Below are 18,781 nucleotides of genomic sequence, written 5' to 3' on the forward strand. Positions count from 1 at the left end.
TTAAAAAAAACTTAACTCACACCAGTGTCCAAAACCTGAATCCACAGCTTTTACCACCCCAGCAGACAGCACAGCTCGAGGGAGCAGCTGTCTGGGTTGAAGTGGGAGCTCCTGGATTTGTGTGTAACTTTGTAAGTCTCTGTTCAGAGGCTAAAGAATATTTTTAGCGGAGAGGTGCGGTTGCTGCTAAGCACTGAGAGCTGGGACAGGAACCAGAGGCGGGTACGGGTAGATGTCCTGTGCTGCTGCTCTCAGGATGATGAGGAATCCCGTTTGGCAGCGGATGTCGGTATGCTGTCCACGTGCAGCTGGTAGTTGATGGACGCAGGGATCCCTATAAATAACTGGCCCAGGAGACACAAAACTTAAATTCCCCAAGCTGCTCCTCATGCCACGAATTCTTCCCTGGAGTCTGCTGTATGGCTGGTTCGGGTGGGCTCGGTGAAACAGCTGCTCTGCTGCACCCCCCCTGACCTCCCCGAGGGTAAGGCCTGGGGGCGTTCCGTGCAGGCTGGATGCCGCCCCGGTAAGACGCGTCCGGTAAAAGCCCAGCCGAGGGGTTTGGCCGTGAGGCCTCCGGGGGACCTGCAGGAGGGGCCCGCTGCCGCGGGAGGCCTGGCTGAATGGAGCCATCGCCGGGTAGAGGAGTCGGCCCTGGGCGGGGGACCCAGAACCCGCCGGGGCATGGGGGAACCAGGGGGACATGGGGCCCTGGCCCTGGGATGGGACACCGGGAACCCGGGGGGTACGATGGGGCCCGGGCGGCGGAGAGGCCTAGGCCTGGCCCCGGTCCGGCGTTGCCATGGGGACGCGCTCCCGGCGACCCCTGCGGGGGGGGGAAAATGGCTGCGCCGGCACGTGACTCCCGGACATGTGACCGCGTCACGTGCTCGCCGCCGCCCGGCTTGGCCCCGCGCGTGCGCAGAGGCCCCCTGCAGCGAGGCTCCGCGGGCCGCAGGCGGGGCCGGTGACGTCACGGCGTGGCGACCAATCGGCGGCGGGGGCGGGGCCACGTGGCGGAGGGGCTGAGGCAGCGGCGGTCCCGGTCCCGGTCCCGGTCCCGGCCCGGCCATGGCCCAACGCGGCGGCCCCGCGGTGCTCCCGGACAACCCCTTCCAGGTGCGTCCCGTCCAGGGGAGTGGCGGTGGCCCCGGCCCGGCCCCCGCGTCACCCCGGCCGCGTCTCTTGCAGGACCCCGCGGCGGTGCAGCCCCGGCCCGGCCCCGAGCGCGCGGCGCTGGACGCCTACAACCCCTTCGAGAGCGGCGCGGTGAGGCGGCGGGCGGGGCGGGCCGTTCCCCGGCGGCCGGGGCCCTCCCCGCGGCGACCGGCACCTCACCGGCCTGCTCTTCTTCCTGCAGCCGCCGCCGCCGTACGAGGCCCCGTCGGCGGCTCCGCCGCCCCTGCCAGCGCCCGGCATGGCCCCGCCGCAGGCGGCCGCGCAGCCCCCGCGGAAAGCCAGCCCCACGGAGCCCCGGAACTACGGCTCCTACGGCACGCAGGTACGGGGCGGGGCGGGGGCAGCCGCGGGGCCGCCGCGGGCCGGGCCGGGGAAGAGGCGGGAGCCCCAGGGCCTGCGTTCCCCCACAGGCCTCGGCCGCCGCCGCCACCGCTGAGCTGCTGAAGCGGCAGGAGGAGCTGAACCGGAAGGCGGAGGAGCTGGACCGGCGGGAGAGGGAGCTGCAGAACGCGGCCCTCGGCGGCGCTGGAAGTGAGTGGCCTGCGGGGCAGGGGAGGGACGCGGCCACCTTCCCCTCGGCCCCCCCTACACAGCACCCCTGCTCTCTCCTTCCCGCCTCCTTCCCCCCGCAGCGAGGGTGAACAACTGGCCCCCGTTGCCGTCCTTCTGCCCGGTGAAGCCTTGCTTCTACCAAGACATCCCCGTGGAGATCCCAGCGGACTTCCAGAAGACCGTTACTACCATGTATTACCTCTGGATGGGTGAGTCCCTGGGGGAAATCTCAGGGCAGATCCTGGCAGGGGGTAGAGCAGGTGTCCTGTGTGTGTGTGAGCGCTGCTGCGCTGGAGGAGTCGTGATTAACACGTGGCACCCGGGGCTGGGGGGCTGAGCCTGACCCACGTCCTCTTCCTTAGCCAGCACCATTGCTCTCTTCCTGAACTTCTTGTCCTCGCTGGCCTGGTTCTGTGTGGAGCCCTCGTCCGGTTCTGGGTTTGGCCTCTCCATTCTCTGGGCTCTCCTCTACACGCCCTGCTCCTTTGTCTGCTGGTATAGGCCGATGTACAAAGCTTTCAGGTGTGTATACGCTTGAGCTCCTGGGCCAGCAAAGCGGTGAGGTGGGGTGGCCGGTGCTGGAAGCTGGGGAGACCGGGCTGCTTGGTTGAACGGGCCCTTGCCCCGCCTGTGGCACCAATGGTGTCCCAGCTCCTTGTGCCCTTTGGTTTTGGGGGATGTGGTGATTCTGCACTGAGCTTCACGTTCTCCTTGTGTCCCCCGCTTTAAGGAAGGTTTGAGAGTTCTTCTCCGTGCCTTAACCTTGCCTGTCTCTTTCTCCCAGGAGTGACAGTTCGTTCAACTTCTTTGTCTTCTTCTTCGTCTTCTTTGCCCAGAACGTGATGTACGTGCTGCAGGCGATTGGCATACCAAACTGGGGATTCAGGTGCGCATTGTGCTGACCCCAGGGAGCCCCGGCCGGCCCAGTACCCCGGAAAGGGAGGAGGGAGGTGGGGAAGAGGGAACCTGTGGGCCACCGCCTCTTGTTTTGCAGTGGCTGGATATTGAGCCTGATAGCGCTGCGGAAGAACACGGCCGTGGCTGTGATGATGATCCTGGTGTCCTTATTCTTCACAGCAGTGGCTGTGTTGGGCATCATTATGCTGAAAAAGGTGAGTTTGGGTTGAACCTTGGGGCCAGAGCACCCCTGTGGGAGGATGAGGGTGGGTTTTGGCAGGTGTGGGGTTACAGCTCTGTTCACTGAGGGCCCGGAACGGGGCCGGTGCCCTGACCCCGAGCCTGCTGCTCTCTTCCAGATCCACTCCCTGTACCGCCGGACAGGTGCCAGCTTCCAGAAAGCACAGGAGGAGTTTGCTGCCGGGGTCTTCTCCAACCAGGCAGTGCGCACTGCGGCGGCCAACGCTGCTGCGGGCGCTGCCACCAACGCCTTCCGGGCGCCCTAGCCAGGCAGGGGCCCCGGCTTCTCACCGCACGTGGGCTCTTTCTAAGGAAGAGGAAATCCAAGTTGCACTTTCATTGGATCCCCGTGTGTCTGCATCAGCTCTCAGAGGCTGCCTCATCCCAGCTTGGAAGTGCTGGTGCCTGAATCGTCTGCTGCTCTAACCCCTTTCCTCATGGATGGAGGCTGTTCTGGTTTGTGCTGGTCCCCTCCCCTCGGCGCACTGAGGAAGGAGCAGGGTGGGAGGTGCCGTGGCCAAGCCCTGCGCCTGGCATCGTCCCCCCTTCCAGCACCAGCTGCTGGGGGCCGGAGCCTCCTCCAGACAGGTGACAGCGACCAAAACGGCTGCTCACCTTCCCTGGGCTCTCCTGTTTCCCCACCTGGCTGTGCCACTCATGTGTCCTGGGGCACAAAGGGCCCCCCCTTGGGCCCAGGCCTGGGGCAGGCAGGGGCTGGCTCTTCCCTGGAGGCTTTTCCCCCCCTTCCCCTTGGCACAGACCCGATTCTCTGCTAAGAAAACCATCCCCATCTTCCCCCAGGGTTTTGCCCTGGTGGGGTGGGGGTGGCCGTGTCCCCAGGGTGCTGAGCTGGGGGGCAGCCCCCATCCTCTCCCCTTTGCTGAGCTGAGCCTGTGCCGAGAGTGGGGCTGGGACAGGCAGCTGCCGGGGGGGGTTCCTGCCTTGAGCCCTCTGTGTGCCCCCAGGCCTGGCAGGTGCTGGGCACCGAGGAGGGGTCCTGGCACCCCCTCAGCTCCCTCCTCCCCTCCAGCGAGGGGGTGAACAGCTTCTCCCTTCCTCCTCCTCTCTGCCTGCCCTGGGGCCAGTGACCCCTTGCTCCCCCTGGCACTTCACCCATCACCGAGCCCTTCCCCTGGGCCCTTCCCCCTCCATTGGGGGGCGGGGGGGGGCTGAGCTGCCCAGAACGTGCCCTGTGTCCCCGCTAGCCCCTGGTGGCTCCCATCCCCTGGGCCTGGTGGCCCTGGGCTGGGGCTCAGGAGTTCCGCTTTGCCCCATCTCCTCTCCACTGCTCCTGGGCTGGCGAGAGGGGTTCGTGCCTTCATCTGGGGGGGGTCAGCGCCCGCGGGAGGTGGGGGGGGCTGGCAGTGGCCATCCCGCCGTGGGGCAGTTGCCGGCTGCGGCCTCCCGTGTGTTGCTCTGCCCGACGCCAAGCCGCCTTCGGTTTTATTTAAGGAATAAATGAAGTTTCACGCCGTGCCTCCGCCGTCTCCGTGCGCTGACCGGCGGGACCGGGAGGGCAGTGACGGGGCCGGGGCGGCGGCGGTTTCCCGGTGGGGCGGGCGGGACTACAGCTCCCGGCGTGCCGCGGAGGGGCGGGCGCGGCCCCGGGGCGGGCGGCTGCGGGAGCGTTCCCGGAGCTGCGCCTCGGCCGCGCCCGCTCCGCCTCCTGCCGCGGCCACCGGGCTGCGGCCCCCGCCGCACCGGGCCCCCGGCGGAGCGCGGATCCCGGAGGCCGCCGCCGGGGGTGATGCTTGGACGCGCTCCGCGCCGCCTCCCCCCGGCCGGGCGTCCCCGCCAGCCGCTCCGCGCGGGGCCGGGGCTGCGGGGAGCGGGGCGGAGAGCCCGCCGGTAGCCGCTCGCCGGTACCGGCCCGTGCCGGGGGCGCTCCTGGCAGCGGGGACACCTCCCCCCCAGCCCCCGCGGGCGCCCCGGCCCCTGCGCCCGCTGCCCGCGGAGGATGCTCCTGGGCGGCGGCCGGACGCCCGCCCGCGGCTCCCGCCTCCCGGCGCTGCCCCGGGGGCCGGCGGCCAGGCCCGGGGGCCGGCGGCCTCCGCAGGGCACCATGATCCCCCGGCGGGGGCCCGGCGCTCGAGGGACGGCGAGGGAGGAGCGAGCCCCGGGGCCGCGCTCGGCTTGCGGCCGGCAGCTCTAGGCCGCCTCTCCGGGCGGGATGCGCAGCTCCCGCTGAGGCCGGTTCTGGTCCCACGACAACCCGCGGAAGCTTCTGGCGGCCGCGGGTCCCGCGTGGCCGTGGGCGCTGCCCCGAGCACCCCTCCGGGGGGCAGGGAAGAGCCGCCCTCAGCATCCTCCAGGAGGCGAAAGGTGGAGCCCGGCCCGTTCCCGCAGAGCGTCCGTTCCTGCTCCCCCCGGGCCGGCCCCGTCCTGGCGCGGGGCTACCGGCTGCCCCGGGGCTCGGGGGGGGACTGTCCCCGCTCGCCGCCCGGGGCAGCCATGCCCTCCCCCAGCGACTCCAGCCGCTCGCTGACCGGCCGCACGTCTCGCAGCCTCACCCACCTCCGCGGCCAGCGGACCTGGCTGCAGATCCTGCTGGTGCTGGGCTTCATCCAAGTGATCCTGGGCGTCCTCATCGTCACCTTCAGCCTGGTGGCGGCCACCATCACACCCTCCACCAAGATCCGACACTCCTGCCCGTCCTGGGCCGGCTTCTCGGTGAGTCTGGGGCCGGGGCAGCGCGGGGAGGGGTCCCTACAGCTCCCTGGATGCTGAATTTGCCGCCGGTCCCAGGGGAGTGTAGCCCCGCTGCTCCCCCACCCTCTGCCTGTGGCAGCCGTGGTGCATTGTGGGAGAATCCCAAGGGTTCCCCCAGGGTGACTCTGTGAGGGACGGGGACCCCCGGCGCGCTGCAGGGGTGCTACCCGGGCTGTGCGTTGAGGTGCCACATTCTGGACAAACCCCGAGCAGGTTTGTGCAGGCAGGGAGGGGGGTGGGGGGTGCTGCAGTGGCGCCGGGGCGGGGGACAGGACAGCCCTGCCCTGCTCCTTGCCTGCTGCAGGCCTGGGGTGAGGGCAGGACCCTGACAGACCCTGAGCCCCCCGTGGTGACCCTGCGGCACAGATCCTGGCCTGGGTTTGCTGCCGGACACGGAGCTGCCTGCAGTCCCCAGGCTCTCCAGTGCCCTGAATCAGCAGTTTCTCCAGGCTTGTGGCACCAGGGCTGCCCCTACGGCCCTGCTGCTCCTGGGCTGGCTCTGGGCCCGCAGGGCTCGGGGGGCTTCTGCCCAAGGGCGGGGGCTGCTCTGGGCCCCGCTGCCTGGCAGAGACCCCTCCCCATCCTCACCCCTGGGCTTGTGCGTCTGCAGCTGGCGCTGTCTGGGCTCATCGGCATCATCTCCTGGAAGCGGCCGCTCACCCTGGTGGTAGGTGTTGGGGGGGGGAACCCCTCCACAGGCGGGGGGCCAGGATGGGGAGGGCAGCGCGAGGGGGTCGAGCAGCCCCATGTGCCCCCAGACGCGCAGCTGCATGTGTCGGCTCCCTGCTCCGCAGCCCGGCCCGGCTCCAGCCCCTCTCCTCCCCGCTACAGATCACCTTCTTCACGCTGCTGTCGGTGCTGGGCGTCATGCTGAGCCTCGCTGGGTCCATCCTGTCCTGCCAGAACGCGCAGCTGGTGAAGTCCCTGGAGGCCTGTGAGAGGGTGAGGGAGGCCGGGGGCTGCCACAGTGCGTCCGGGCAACGGAGCGCAGCTTGGCCCTGGCCACAGGGCTCCGGGGACACAGGGAGCTGCGGAGCAGGGGCTCCGGCGGTGGCACGTGTCTGCGGCTCTCGGGGGCAGAGCCTGGCATCCGGAGGTCCCTCATGGTGTTCCTTGTCCCCAGGAGAAGGACTCGTGCGTCTGCTGCCAGGCCCGCTTGGAGCCCCCGCCCGCCTCCTGCAGCCGCCAGAGCGAGATGCTGACCATGTTCCCCAACCCCGACTGCCGGAGCATCCGCACGGCGCTCAAGGTGGGGACCCGGGGCGGGGAAGGGGCTCCCCAGGGAGCGGCTCTGCACCCCGCCGTGCTTTGGGGGCGCCCGCAGCTCACCCCACTCCTCCCCAGGACCTCCTCTTCAGCGTCTGTGGCTTGACCATCTTCTCCACCATCATCTGCACGCTCTCTGCTGTTGTGTGCTGCATCCAGATCTTCTCCCTTGACATTGTCCATGTGGTGAGTCCCAGCCCTGGCCCAGGAGCAGACGGGGCTGGGGGGCAGCACTCCCAGGCTGGGGGGGCCCTGGGGTGCCAGGGCAGGACCTGCCCTCAGCTGGGTGCAGATTAAGGCCTGGGACGCGCATCCCTTGCTGGATCTAGGTTAATGGTTGGACTAGATGATCTTCAAGGTCTTTTCCAGCCTAGATGATTCTGTGATCTCTGGGTGAGGGGTCCCACATCTCCCTCCTCCCCTCTCCCTGCAGCTCGTCCCCCAGCGCTCAAGCTCCGTGACGCTGGAGTGCACGTCCCCCCCTGACACCTTTCTGCAGAGCATGATGGACTTTGAGGAATTCGTGCCCCCGGTGCCGCCACCCCCCTACTACCCACCCGAGTACACCTGCAGCTCCGAGACCGACGCGCAGAGGTACTCAGCTGCGACCCAGGCTGGTGGAGCGGGGCCACCGTCGTGGAGGAGCAGGGGGGCCTGTTTCTCCCCCAGGCAGGGCTTGTCCCACCCGACGTGGCTTTTCTGCTCTCGCCTCTGCAGCATCACCTACAATGGCTCCATGGACAGCCCTGTGCCCCTCTACCCGACCGACTTCCCCCCTTCATACGAGACAGTGATGGGGCTGCGGGGAGACAGCCAGGTGGGAGATGGGGTGGGGGCTGCGGGCAGGGGATGGCCAGGCAGGGCTGGGCTCCTGCTCTGCCTGCGCCCTGACCGTGCCGCCCCACAGGCCACCCTGTTTGACTCGCAGCTGACGGACGGCTCGCACGCCTGCACCTGCGACCGCGTCCCCTCCATCGTGCTCAGCGGGGAAGGTGAGCGCGCCTCGGCGCTGCGCCTCGGGCTGGGGCATCGTGGGACGGGAGAGGCGCCTCAGGGGGACCGGCCCTGCCTAACGGCTCTTCGCTCACACCCGCTCCTCGCAGTGTCCATGGACAGCGGGTCCCTGATCATGTCGGAGATCATGGACATCCCCGGGGACAGCAGCCCCTCGGAGGACTCGTGCCTCCTGGAGCTGCAGGGCTCCATGCGCTCCGTCGACTACGTCCTCTTCCGCTCCATCCAGCGCAGCCGTGCGGATTACTGCCTGAGCGTGGACTGCGTGCAGTGCAGCCACCACGCGCGCAGCCCCACGCTGGGCTTGCAGGGACCCTTCGAGGAGACGCCCCAGCCCCGGGTGCGGGGGGAACGCTCCTACTCCTGCTCCACGGCGGAGCCTGGCCACGACGGCATCTTGGTGGGGGGAGCCGTCACCCACAGCTGCAATCGCCTGGAGGGGCTGGCCCGCTGCGTCGGGCCCTGCTTCCCCGAGGTGCGGCTCAAGGAGAAGAGCTCGCTGCAGGGGCGAGGGGGCGGCCGCTCCGCGGGGCCCAGCGCCGGCCGCCTCTGCCACCCGCGACGCAACAGCGAGACCTCCTGCCCCTCGTCCCCAGCCCCAGGGCTGAGCCAGCGCCTGCTCGTGAGGTCGCACAGTGACCCCTGCGTCCTGGCGGCCAGCCGAGCTGGTAGGTGGCAACGGCGGCCGGGACGGGGGGACGTGTGTGCGGCAGGGTCTGTCCGGGGCGGCCGGGATGTGCCGCAGGTTTTGGCGGCGTTTCTCCGTGGCCAGGCGGGATTAGAGCTGCTCTGAGGTGGGCGGTTGTGCCAGGGGAATGGGGGGAGCTGGGGGGGTCTGCGGGGCTGGGAGGAGGGGGGGTTGCTGGGGCAGTCGTGCTGCCTGAGCTGGTGCTGGGGGGCTGCGCAGCGGTGCGGGGCGCTGCCAAAGCCTGAGCATTCGTTCTGCTCCCAGCAGATTTCAGGGAAGAAATTTATACCAAAGCACTGGAGGACACCGTGTCCAACTCCTCTGCGGATACAGGTCGGGGCACTGGGATGTACTGGGATATACAAAGAGATGGGGGGAGCGTTTCTGTAGCCTTTTGGGGATCAGGCTCACCCCGCAGTGGTACTGCTCCCGCTGGCTGGGGAGGGGAGAGAGGGGGCCCCCAGGGGCTGCGGGGACACGTCCCGTCAGGAGCAGTGTCCTGGCATCCCACACGGCTGCCCCGGGAGGGGGTGGGGTCCCCATCCCTGGGTGTGTTTAAGGGTCGTTTGGATGAGCTGTGGGGGGATGTGGGGTAGGGGAGAACTTTGTAGAGTCGGGCTGAGGGTTGGACTCGATGATCCCAAGGGTCTTTTCCAACCTGAATGATCCTGTGATCTCCGCAGGGCTGTGCTCCGAGGCCTGCCTGCTCCGCCGTTCGCACTGTGACTCCCCCCCGCTGCTCCGGGCCAGCTCAGTGGGGAAGAACAAGCTGTTGCCCTCCAAGAAGGTGACGCAGCAGCTGTCGAAGACAACGACCCGCTCGCTGGGGGACCTCAAGGTCTGCCGGGGCACCCGCGGGCTGGTGGCCAGGTTCCTGCAGAGACCCAAGCGCAGCCCAGCAGCTGGCGTGGAGGTGCCCGGGCACAGCTCCCAGGGGCACAAGCAGGTGGGCAGCTCCTCTTTTCCAGGGAGCCCCATCCACACCCTCTCCCTCCCTCCAGTCCCCACCAGTATCTCCACGCTGGTCCTTCCAGGTCCCCGTTCCCCCGCCAGGCACTTCATGGTGTCAGCACCCCGGCTACAGGCAGGGGCTGCAGGCAGAGCCCCCTTCCCACGGCACTGCCCTTGCCCAGCCCTTCCTGGCGTGGCAGCCCCTTCCCCTCGGTCCCCACTGTAGCCACGAGTGGGAAAATCAGGGAAATCGTGCGTGTCGCAACGGCTTGGCTTTGCCCCTGAGTCACCACAGCCCGGAGGCAGTCGCTGGGACATCCCAGCCTCGGCTTAAGGGTCACGGGAGAACCTTGCGCAGCCCGGGAGGCCCCGATGGGAACGAGCCCATCCCTAATGACGGCGTACGCGTGTGACAGACGCTTCCGCCATCCCTGCCGTCCCCAGAACGCGGGGTGCTGCGGGCAGGGGTGCCAGCCACGCGGCTGCAGCCTGTCCCCATGGGGTCGCAGGTTCCCTGGAGCGCCTGGCCGGGAGCGGAGCGGCCCCACGAAGGCATCCACCTGCAGAGCTGCGGCGACCTGAGCTCCACCTCGTCCCTGCGACGGCTCCTGTCCGCCCGCCGGCTGGAGCGCGGCCGCCCGCGGAGCCTCAGCGGGACCTGCAAGGAGAGTGTCCTCTGACATCGCACCCCCACCCATGGCGCAGCCTCCGCGGGGACCCTCGAGGGGGTCCCGCTCTGGGCCAGGGCCCTCGGACATTGCTCAGACGTTGCTGCTGCTCCGGCGGGGCTGGGTCCTGCGCCACTGCCCTGGGGCCTCTTCTGGGCCCCTTCCCCAGGCGGGGCCAGGGCGAGGGGCTGGTCCCCTGGGGTGTCTGCTGGGGGGCCAAGACGGCCATACCCGTCCCCTGCGCTGGCCGTGCCTGTCCCCTGCCCTGTCCCCTGTGCTGGCTGTGCCTGTCCCCTGGGATGGCCGTGCCTGTCCCCTGCCCTGTCCCCTGTGCCGGCTGTGCCTGTCCCCTGGGATGGCCGTGTCTGCCCCCTGCCCTGTCCCCTGTGCCGGCTGTGCCTGTCCCCTGGGATGGCCGTGCCTGTCCCCTGCCCTGTCCCCTGTGCCGGCTGTGCCTGTCCCTGTGCCAGCCGTGCCTGTCCCCTGGGATGGCTGCGCCTGTCCCCTGCCCTGTCCTCCCCTGCGCTGGCCGTGCCTGTCCCCTGTGCCACCCGTGCCTGTCCCCTGCCCTGTCCCCTGTGCCAGCTGTGCCTGTACCCCGGGACGGCCATGCCTGTCCCCCCCCCACCCCCCATACTGGCCGTGCCTGTCCCCGGCCCTGTCCCCTGCGCCGGCTGTGCCTGTCCCCTGTCCCCCCACCGGCCGTGCCCGGTCCCCTGCGCTGGCCGTGCCCGCCCCCCGCCCGCCCCCCGGGGCCGGTCCCGCGGCGTTCGCAGCCGCGCTGACCCTCGCTAGAGACCGAATAAAGGTGGTCGCCGCCCGCCCGGGGCCGTGGGGCCGGTGGCGCCGGGGGACGGGGCGGGGCTGGGCGGGCGCGTCAGCTGATCGATCACGTGATCGGCCGGGCGGGGCGCCGCGACCCCGCTGGCGGCTCCGTGGGCGCGGGGCGGCCCGGCCGGGTCCGCAGCCGGGGACGGCCGGTACCGGGGGCGCAGCCCAGGCGGGGTCGTGCCCGGTGCCCGCCTGCGCCTCCCGGGGTTCCCCGGTGCCGGGGGGGTGAACGGCCCCGCCGCCCGTGCGGCTCCCCCGGGCCCGCAGCTCCGTTACCGTCGCCGGGGTAGGGCCGGGCCCGCACCCGCTGTCTTGCCCAACCGGGGCCGGGCCCGCCCAGTGCCGGTGCCGCATCGGCGCTGCGGGCGTGGGCGGAACGGGAAGCCCGGGCGCCCTTAAAGCCGAGGCCGGCGGCGGGCCCGGTGCTGCGGGGAAGGGCGGCCGGGACGGGGCACGGGACGGGACACGGGACGGGAGGCTCCGACAGGGCCGCTGCTCGCAGGCCCCGCGCCCCGGGAGGACCCGCCGGGGGCCGCGGAGGGGCCATGGGGGCCGCTGGTGCCCTGGGCCAGCTGCTGCTGCTGCTGCTGGCCGTGCACCGGGCCGCAGGTGAGCGCGGGGCCGGCGGCGGGGTGGGGGGTGTCGGGGGGCTGGGGGTAGCGCGGGGGCTGGGGTGTGAGGGGAGGTGACGGGGTGCAGCGCGTGGGGGCAGAGGGAGCACCCCGGGGCAGGCAGGAGGGCTCTGGCAGGGACGCGTCCCCAAGCCGGCAGCTGCCCCCACCCTGCCCGTGCCCCCCAGGCGCCCGGCCCTGCAGCCCCAAGTACTTCGGCCGTGACGCCATGGTGTGTGTCTGCAACGCCACGTACTGCGACACGCTGGACCCCCTGGTCCTGCCGGCGCCGGGCACCTACGTCAAGTATGAGAGCAGCAAGGCCGGCAAGCGGCTGGAGCGCAGCCAGGGGAGCTTCCAGCGCAGCCTGCGCGCCCCAGGTACCTGCTGCGGCTGGCAGGGACGGGCTGGACCCTGCCTGCGACCCACCGTCACGCTGGCTTCCCTCCCTGCAGATCTCGTCCTGACTCTGGACGCCACGCAGCGGTACCAGAAGGTGAAGGGTTTCGGCGGCTCCGTCACCGATGCGGCTGCCATGAACGTCTTTTCCCTTCCGGAAACAGCCCAGGATCACCTGCTGCGCTCGTACTTCTCTGAGGAAGGTGAGACCGTCAGGGGAGGCAGGAGGGATGGTGACGGGGACCCTGCGGGCCCCTGCTGGGGCACCAGCAGGGCTTGGGGACATCCTGTCCCATTGCCCACCTCTGCCTGTCCCACGCCGCCGTGCCTGGCAGGGCTGGAGTACAACCTCGTCCGGCTCCCCATGGCCAGCTGCGACTTCTCCCTCCACGCCTACACCTACGACGACGTTCCCTTCGACTACGAGCTCGCCCACTTCAGCCTGCGCGATGAGGACACGAAGCTGAAAGTGAGCGGCGGGAGGGAGTTGGGGGAGGATGTGGGGGGTGTGCAGGGGCTCAGCTCAGGTGGTCCCTCCGCCCCCTCCTGCAGATCCCCCTCCTGCACCGAGCCATGGCCATGAGCAAGCAGCCGCTGTCGCTGTACGCGAGTCCCTGGACCTCCCCGACCTGGATGAAAACCAGCGAGTCCTTCGTGGGGAAGGGCACGCTGAAGGGGCAGGCAGGGGACAAGTACCACAAGACCTGGGCCAACTACTTTGTGCGGTAAAGAGCTCTCGGGGCGAGGAGACAGGGAGATACCCGGGGGATCCTCAGCGTTGGGGAGACCCCCTGGCTCACCCCTCTCCCCTGCGCCCAGGTTCCTGGATGAATACGCCAAGCACAACCTGACCTTCTGGGCGGTGACGGCAGAGAACGAGCCCTCGGCGGGGCTGATCAACAACTACCCCTTCCAGTGCCTGGGCTTCACGGCCGAGCAGCAGCGGGACTTCATCGCGCGGGACCTGGGCCCCGCGCTGGCCAACAGCTCCCACCGCGACATCCAGCTCATCATCCTGGACGACAACCGGCTCCACCTCCCGCACTGGGCCAAAGTGGTGAGTGCGGCGTGGGGTCGCCAGCACAGCGAGCTGGGCAGAGCCCGATCCTGCTGGCACAGCGTGGACCCCATGGGGGGCTCGGCTGCGCAGTCCCGGGGCTCTCTGCCCCGCGGGGCCCGGTGGAGGTTGACTTTTCTCCCTGCCAGGTCCTGGAGGATGAAGAGGCAGCTCGCTACGTCCACGGCATCGGCATCCACTGGTACCTCGACTTCATTGGTCCCATACAGGACACGGTGGTGCCCACTCACGAGCTCTTCCCCGACTACTTCATCCTGGCCACGGAAGCGTCTATTGGGGCCCATTTCTGGGAGAGGGACGTGATCCTGGGCTGCTGGGAGCGGGGGAACCAGTACAGCCACAGCATCCTGATGGTGAGGCCCCCGCGTCGCCCTGCACGGTGGGCCCCAGAGAGGGCTGCCAGCATGCTCCCTCTCCCGTTGGCACCCCACTCCTTGGGCAGAAGTCTGGGCTGTCCTGTTGCAGAACCTCAACAACTACGTGACGGGCTGGACCGACTGGAACCTGGCTCTGGACCTGGAGGGGGGCCCCAACTGGGTCAAGAACTACGTGGACAGCCCCGTCATCGTGGACGCCAGTGAAGGCATCTTCTACAAGCAGCCCATGTTCTACCACATGGGGCACTTCAGGTGGGTTGGGGGCACTTCAGGTGGGTCAGGGCCCCCCCAACACGCTCTCAGCTGCCTGGGCTCCAGATTCGTGGTTGCAGTAGCAGCTTGTCAGGAGGGGAGCAGGGCAGGCTTGTCGGGAGGGGAGCTTTTCTGGGGTCTGACTCCCTTTCTGGGGTTGCTTCTTGCTCCTGCCTGTGCAGTAAGTTCATCCCCGAGGGCTCCCAGCGTGTGGGGCTCATCGCCTCCAAAGAGTCCAAGAAGACGGACCTGGAGTACACGGCTTTCCTGCGCCCCGACGGTGCCGTGGTCGTGGTGGTTCTGAACCGGTGAGTGATGCAGCCTGGCCTGCAAGCGTGGGACCCCATCCTGCTGGGCCCTGGGCACTGCTGCTGCTCGGGAGCTGCTGTGGGTCTGACCCCGCTGCTCTCCACCCCCCAGGTCCCTGCAGAACGTAACCTTCGGGCTGGCCGATACCGTTGGCCTCATCGCAGCCGTGGCTCCGGCCAGCTCCATCCAGACCTACCTGTGGCAGCGGCAGTGACGGGGCTGGGACGCCCGTGGCTGAGGGGCCGGACTGAGCCGGGCCAGGAGCAGCCCCACGCTGCCTGCGGGCTCGGGCCTGGGGGCGCGGAGGGGGCGGCTCAGCGCAGCGATGGGGCCGAGTGCTCGGGTGAGCCGGAGGAGCGAGCCGGGCTGGGGAGCGCCGTGTGCGTGCAGGAGGGCCAGGGGCACCGGTGCCCCTCGGGGTGGAGATCCCAGAGGCTGTGAATGCTGTTTGCTGCTGCTCCGACATTAAACGCTGATGTTGCCTCTATGTCTGTGGCTGGAAGAGAAACCTCCAGGTCCCTCCCCTGCTCCTGGGCACCATGGCTGGGTGCCACCTGGGCACGGAGCCTGCAGGAGTCCCACGAGCGGCGTAGAGCTCCTGGAGCCCCCCAGGGCGGCCGCTCTCCCTGCCCACCCTGCTCCCCCCTGGCCCCAACAACTCGTAGCGGGGCTTACCCTGCCCGGGAGGTGCTCCAGGCACCAGTCTGCTCCCAGTTTCAAGCGCGTGCTGCCTGGCAGGGCTGTGAGCCAAGCCTGGGTGCTCTCCCGCTGCCTTTGCGGGCAGGTTTAGGAACTGGCAGGCAGCTCAGGGTTTGCCCTGCACGCAGATGCTCTGGGTCCTGGCGCAGGAGCGGAGGTGAAATGCCTGGACACCTGCCTTGGTGGAAGCCCTGGGCAGGGATTGTGGCCAAGATTCAGCTTTTTGTACTTTTCCTGCCAAGCTGGAACCTCTCGCAGCCCGATGCTGGGCTGGGGGGGTGTGTGGATCACATCACCCCCAGCCCAGGGTGCAGGGTGCGTCCCGGGATCGGGGCTGGAGGCAGAACCAGCTCCAGGAGCGTCGCAGCACGGTGGGTTCAGGGTAGGAGCTGGCTCTGGATGGGGCCAGGGCAGCTGCAAAGCTTCTCCTGGGGCTTTGCAGGGAGGGAGATGGGGGTCGGGCTGCAGCGGCCCTGCAGCAGGGTGTGCTGTCCCCTGCAGGGACAGGGCAGAGCCCAGAGCCGTCCCCGCTGTGACGAGGAGGCTCGGGGGGCACCTGGCGCTCAGCACCCACCGCGGAGCCGGGGCAGCTTGAGCAAGTGGGCACGGGGCCAGGAGTGGGTGCTGAGCGCGGGCACACCCAGGAAGGAGCTGAGGAGCTGGGAGGGTGTGCTGAGCAGAGGATTAGGACAGGGAGGTCACGATTGCAGGCAGGGAGATCACGATTGCAGGCAGGGTGAGGAAGGGAGGCCGCGGCTGCTGGGCTGAGCCGGGTCAGGCGGGTCGAGGCAGGCGGGATGTGGCCCAGGGATGCCATCGGGGCTGACAGCAGTGATGCTGCGTGGGCCGGGCACAGCCCAGTGCTGACTCTGGCAGCGCCCGGGGCGGTGGGTAAGTGTGTGACAGGGTCACCCCGGGAAGCTGGCACCTCCCGCACTGCGGTGCCACCAGGACGCTGCTCTGGGGCAGGAGCCCTGGGACCCCCCAACACCGGGGGGATGCCCGAGTCCTGGGGAGAGCTGGCTGTGCATCCCGCTCCCGCCCGGAGGCTCTTTGTGTTTGTCCACAAGAGGGAAATATTTCTCCAGGATCGCAGCGACAGCGAGTCCCGCTCCCAGCATCCCCCTTCCAGCATCCCTGTGCCCGGGCACAGGATCGCTCCTCACCTGCTGCTTCTTTCCCAGGTTCTTACTTACCGGCTTCCTTTAACTTTTTACCGGCTCTGGTGATAAAAGCTGATGGCCGGATGCTGAATCATCCCGGCACATGTGCCTTGTCCCTGTGCTCTGCTCGGCTCTGAAGGACTGACTGTGTTAAATGGAGAGGGAATGAATCCTTCAACGTCACTGGGCTTGGCTCATTAATTCTTGTGCAAAGCGTTGGCACGTTTTGGGGCACACACCAGCTGGTGGCTGCTGGGACTGGGATGACGGGACCCCACCCCCAGCAGCCAGCCTGGAACCAGTGACCACCAGTAAGGGCCAGGTCTCCCCGTGCCCCCGGCCGAGGTCCAGCTGCCTGGCAGGACGCTGGAGCTGGAGCCACGATGCCGCGTCAAGGCTCTGCACGCCCGGCTCCTTCTCTGGCACTGATGGTTTTTGCAGTCATGCCACCCATAAAGGCAGCTCAGACCAGCTCCATGTTCTCACAGCCCCCAACCGGCCTGCCTAAGGGACAAAATTCACCCCCCAGGCTGCTCTGCCTGCTGCGGGGGACAGTCTGCAAAGGCCACGCGAAACCCCGTGTGCTGGGAGCGGCAGCAAGAAGCGGATTCAAGAGGATTGAGTGGGGCTGCCCAGCACCGCCTGTGCCACCCACTCCGTGCCGAGGTGTTGCCCTTCCCCTGGGTCTCACTTTTCCTGCTCAGCAGGAAGCTCTTATCGGCCTGTCTTGGTAGGGACGAGCTCCAGCAGCCTCCACAGTGTTTTTGCTCCCAGGAGCTGTGGAGGCTCGTGGGAACCTGAGCTGGCTGTGGCCAGACACAGGGCAGGCAGAGCCAGACCCCAAAACGGGGAGGAAAAGGGTGTGGGGGGCACCCTGGGAGGCTGCAGCACACCAGGAGGAAGCTGATCACCGTGGGGCAGCTGGGCCTGACCTATTAACCCCTCCCCAAAATTGGGGCTTATTAGCCCTGGGTGTAGCAGCCAGGTGACACGTTAGTCACAGCTGGGAGTGGGAGACCTACAGGGCAGAGGGACAGGGCCAAGGGCTTCCTTCCAGGGCTGCCTGTTTGCCCTGTGAGTCGGGGCTGGGGGCTGCCCAGCCCCGTTTGCCCCTTCCCGGTGGCAGCTGGCCCGGGTGCCCCGTGGCTCGGCCCCACATGGCAGGTGGAGGCGTGGGATCGTGTCAGGGCAGCGCTGGAGGGTAGGAGGAACTTTGATGAATTGAATTGCCCCACAGCTGCATCTGATATGCCAGGAAAGGAGAAAACTGGTCATGAAGTGCTGCTCTGCCTGGAGAAGAGCTGACGGGGCAGTTTAACCCTGTGCAGGGAAATTCTGAGCCCTGGCGCTCGATGCTCTTGGGCCACTGGGCTGGGAGCTGGCTGCTCTCTGTCCCCCTGGGCCACCACTGCGGAGAGATGCTGAGGGCATCCCCGCAGTGATGTGTGTGTCCACGGGAGTGGGCATGTCCTGGGCAAAGTGACCGGGACCAGGCGGTGTCTGGGTGAGCCGGCCCAGTTCAGCCCTGTCTCTTTGGACTGGGAGAATCGCTCTCAGAGGAGCAGGGGGCTCTCCCGGAGCAGTTTGTCAGCAGGCACATGCTGTGGGGGGCAGCGGGTTCCCCTCCGTGGGTCTGGCTCGTCCCCATTGCTGGGGGCTAGAGCACAACCCTGCCTGTGCAGGAGCTGGGGCACTTCCCCGCTGGGTGCTGCCGCTTGCACGGCGCATGCTGAGCTGGGGTGAGCAATGCAGAAGCCTTGGGCAGGGCAGGGCAGCGGCTCCAGCTCCCGTGCGGGTCCTTTTGCTGCGCCAGGTTTGCACCCTCACCTGGGGGTCCTGGACCCTCCCCACTCTGGGTGCATGGCCACCTCAGCTCTTAGCGGGGAATGGGGGAACCAGGGTGATGGGCAGGGGTAAATCACCCCAGGTGCTGTTATTAGCAGGACACCCTACGGTGCCTGTGAGCCTGCCCGTGGGCTCTGCTGCACTTCCAGGGATTCATCCAGACCCTGCCTGACAGAAGAAAGAAATCAGCTCTTCCTTCATGGCATTGCAGTGGGGTCTCAGAGCTGCCCTGTGCTGCATCTCCCTGTGCTGGTGGGGCCTCTTGAGTGGCCAGAGCTGCCAGCCTGATGTCCCCGTCCCCTCTCTGGGGGCTGACACCCTTGCACAGCAGCAGAAAGTGTGGGGGACCTGGTGTTCCCCAGCTCCAGCCCCGCGGCGAGGAGATGTGCAATGGTCCGGGTCCGGGTCCAGGACCAGTGGTAGGTACGGCCGGGAGGAGAGCAAGGAGGAGCTGTGGGGGTGGGAGAGGGTGTGCTGCGGAGGGAGGCCTCGGAGCAGCTCCCTGTAAAGGCGAGGTGGGGAGGCTGGAGCTGCCGGAGGAGGAGGAGGAGGAGGGCTGGTGGCAGTGCAGGTTGGGGAGCAGCGGGGTGGAGGTGGGTGGGCTGCGGGCTCCGGGGAGGGATGAACCCACCTGACCTTCCTGCAAGGCGAGGGTCTGTGCAGGGGGGAGGACGGCACGTGTGGCAGGAGCTTCCTGGAAGGAGAAGTGGGGACAGAGGAGACAGCGCTGATCCAGCCGGCGAGCACAGCCTGTCCCTCCACCCCCTCTTGCACCCACGTCTGCCTTGGCTGAGGGTGCCCCCGCTCACAGGCTCTGCTCCCCAGGACCCGCCGGAGCTGGGGGGACACGGAGGGGCCATGGGGACTGTCGGCATCCTGAGCTGGCTGCTGCTGCTGCAGACGGTGCCCTGGGCTGCAGGTGAGTGCAGGGACGTTGCGGGGGTGGCGATGGGACAGCGTGGCTTGGGTGCCAGCGTGCCCTGGGACAGGGTCAGGAGCCTGGGTGTCGTGCAGGAGCTGGGGTGTGAGGGGAGGTGACGGGGTGCAGCGCGT

General features: G+C 68.6%; 3 protein-coding genes across 4 annotated transcripts; all 3 read left to right on the forward strand.

Annotated features, from left to right (window-relative positions):
• The first annotated feature begins 1,000 nt into the window (after positions 1-1,000).
• SCAMP3 (secretory carrier membrane protein 3) lies at positions 1,001-4,344 on the forward strand. The gene is made up of 9 exons (XM_074853427.1): positions 1,001-1,119; positions 1,192-1,269; positions 1,361-1,501; positions 1,590-1,710; positions 1,812-1,940; positions 2,094-2,253; positions 2,516-2,617; positions 2,726-2,843; positions 2,988-4,344. The coding sequence occupies exons 1-9, from the start codon at positions 1,072-1,074 to the stop codon at positions 3,132-3,134; spliced, it is 1,044 nt and encodes a 347-aa protein (XP_074709528.1). The 5' UTR covers positions 1,001-1,071; the 3' UTR covers positions 3,135-4,344.
• On the forward strand, positions 4,327-10,985 carry ENTREP3 (endosomal transmembrane epsin interactor 3). 2 transcript variants are annotated; one of them, XM_074853422.1, is made up of 12 exons: positions 4,327-5,538; positions 6,188-6,244; positions 6,409-6,519; positions 6,701-6,826; positions 6,922-7,029; positions 7,277-7,437; positions 7,561-7,660; positions 7,751-7,835; positions 7,947-8,525; positions 8,810-8,878; positions 9,229-9,491; positions 10,006-10,985. In XM_074853422.1, the coding sequence occupies exons 1-12, from the start codon at positions 4,327-4,329 to the stop codon at positions 10,174-10,176; spliced, it is 3,042 nt and encodes a 1,013-aa protein (XP_074709523.1). In that variant the 3' UTR covers positions 10,177-10,985. The 2 variants fall into 2 exon arrangements, with proteins under 2 accessions (XP_074709523.1, XP_074709524.1); XM_074853423.1 differs by having other exon boundaries at positions 8,813-8,878.
• A 336-nt stretch (positions 10,986-11,321) lies between these two features.
• Positions 11,322-14,508, forward strand: GBA1 (glucosylceramidase beta 1). Its single transcript, XM_074853424.1, has 10 exons — positions 11,322-11,604; positions 11,795-11,986; positions 12,062-12,208; positions 12,341-12,474; positions 12,558-12,730; positions 12,825-13,062; positions 13,212-13,436; positions 13,549-13,712; positions 13,895-14,020; positions 14,133-14,508. The coding sequence occupies exons 1-10, from the start codon at positions 11,541-11,543 to the stop codon at positions 14,233-14,235; spliced, it is 1,566 nt and encodes a 521-aa protein (XP_074709525.1). The 5' UTR covers positions 11,322-11,540; the 3' UTR covers positions 14,236-14,508.
• Positions 14,509-18,781: the final 4,273 nt, after the last annotated feature.

The sequence above is a fragment of the Strix uralensis genome, chromosome 32 (assembly GCF_047716275.1).
Source record: "Strix uralensis isolate ZFMK-TIS-50842 chromosome 32, bStrUra1, whole genome shotgun sequence".
In the NCBI taxonomy this organism is placed as follows: Eukaryota; Metazoa; Chordata; class Aves; order Strigiformes; family Strigidae; genus Strix; species Strix uralensis.

Bases quoted from the DNA above. Each gene is read 5' to 3' on its own strand.
- SCAMP3 (XM_074853427.1), top strand. From the start codon at position 1,072: ATGGCCCAACGCGGCGGCCCCGCGGTGCTCCCGGACAACCCCTTCCAG. The intron at 1,270-1,360 runs GTGAGGCGGCGG...TTCTTCCTGCAG, and splicing joins ACCCCTTCGAGAGCGGCGCG to CCGCCGCCGCCGTACGAGGC. The intron at 1,711-1,811 runs GTGAGTGGCCTG...TTCCCCCCGCAG, and splicing joins GGCCCTCGGCGGCGCTGGAA to CGAGGGTGAACAACTGGCCC.
- ENTREP3 (XM_074853422.1), top strand. From the start codon at position 4,327: ATGAAGTTTCACGCCGTGCCTCCGCCGTCTCCGTGCGCTGACCGGCGG. The intron at 5,539-6,187 runs GTGAGTCTGGGG...GTGCGTCTGCAG, and splicing joins CGTCCTGGGCCGGCTTCTCG to CTGGCGCTGTCTGGGCTCAT. The intron at 8,879-9,228 runs GTCGGGGCACTG...TGATCTCCGCAG, and splicing joins CAACTCCTCTGCGGATACAG to GGCTGTGCTCCGAGGCCTGC.
- GBA1 (XM_074853424.1), top strand. From the start codon at position 11,541: ATGGGGGCCGCTGGTGCCCTGGGCCAGCTGCTGCTGCTGCTGCTGGCC. The intron at 11,605-11,794 runs GTGAGCGCGGGG...CGTGCCCCCCAG, and splicing joins GGCCGTGCACCGGGCCGCAG to GCGCCCGGCCCTGCAGCCCC. The intron at 12,731-12,824 runs GTAAAGAGCTCT...CCCTGCGCCCAG, and splicing joins TGGGCCAACTACTTTGTGCG to GTTCCTGGATGAATACGCCA.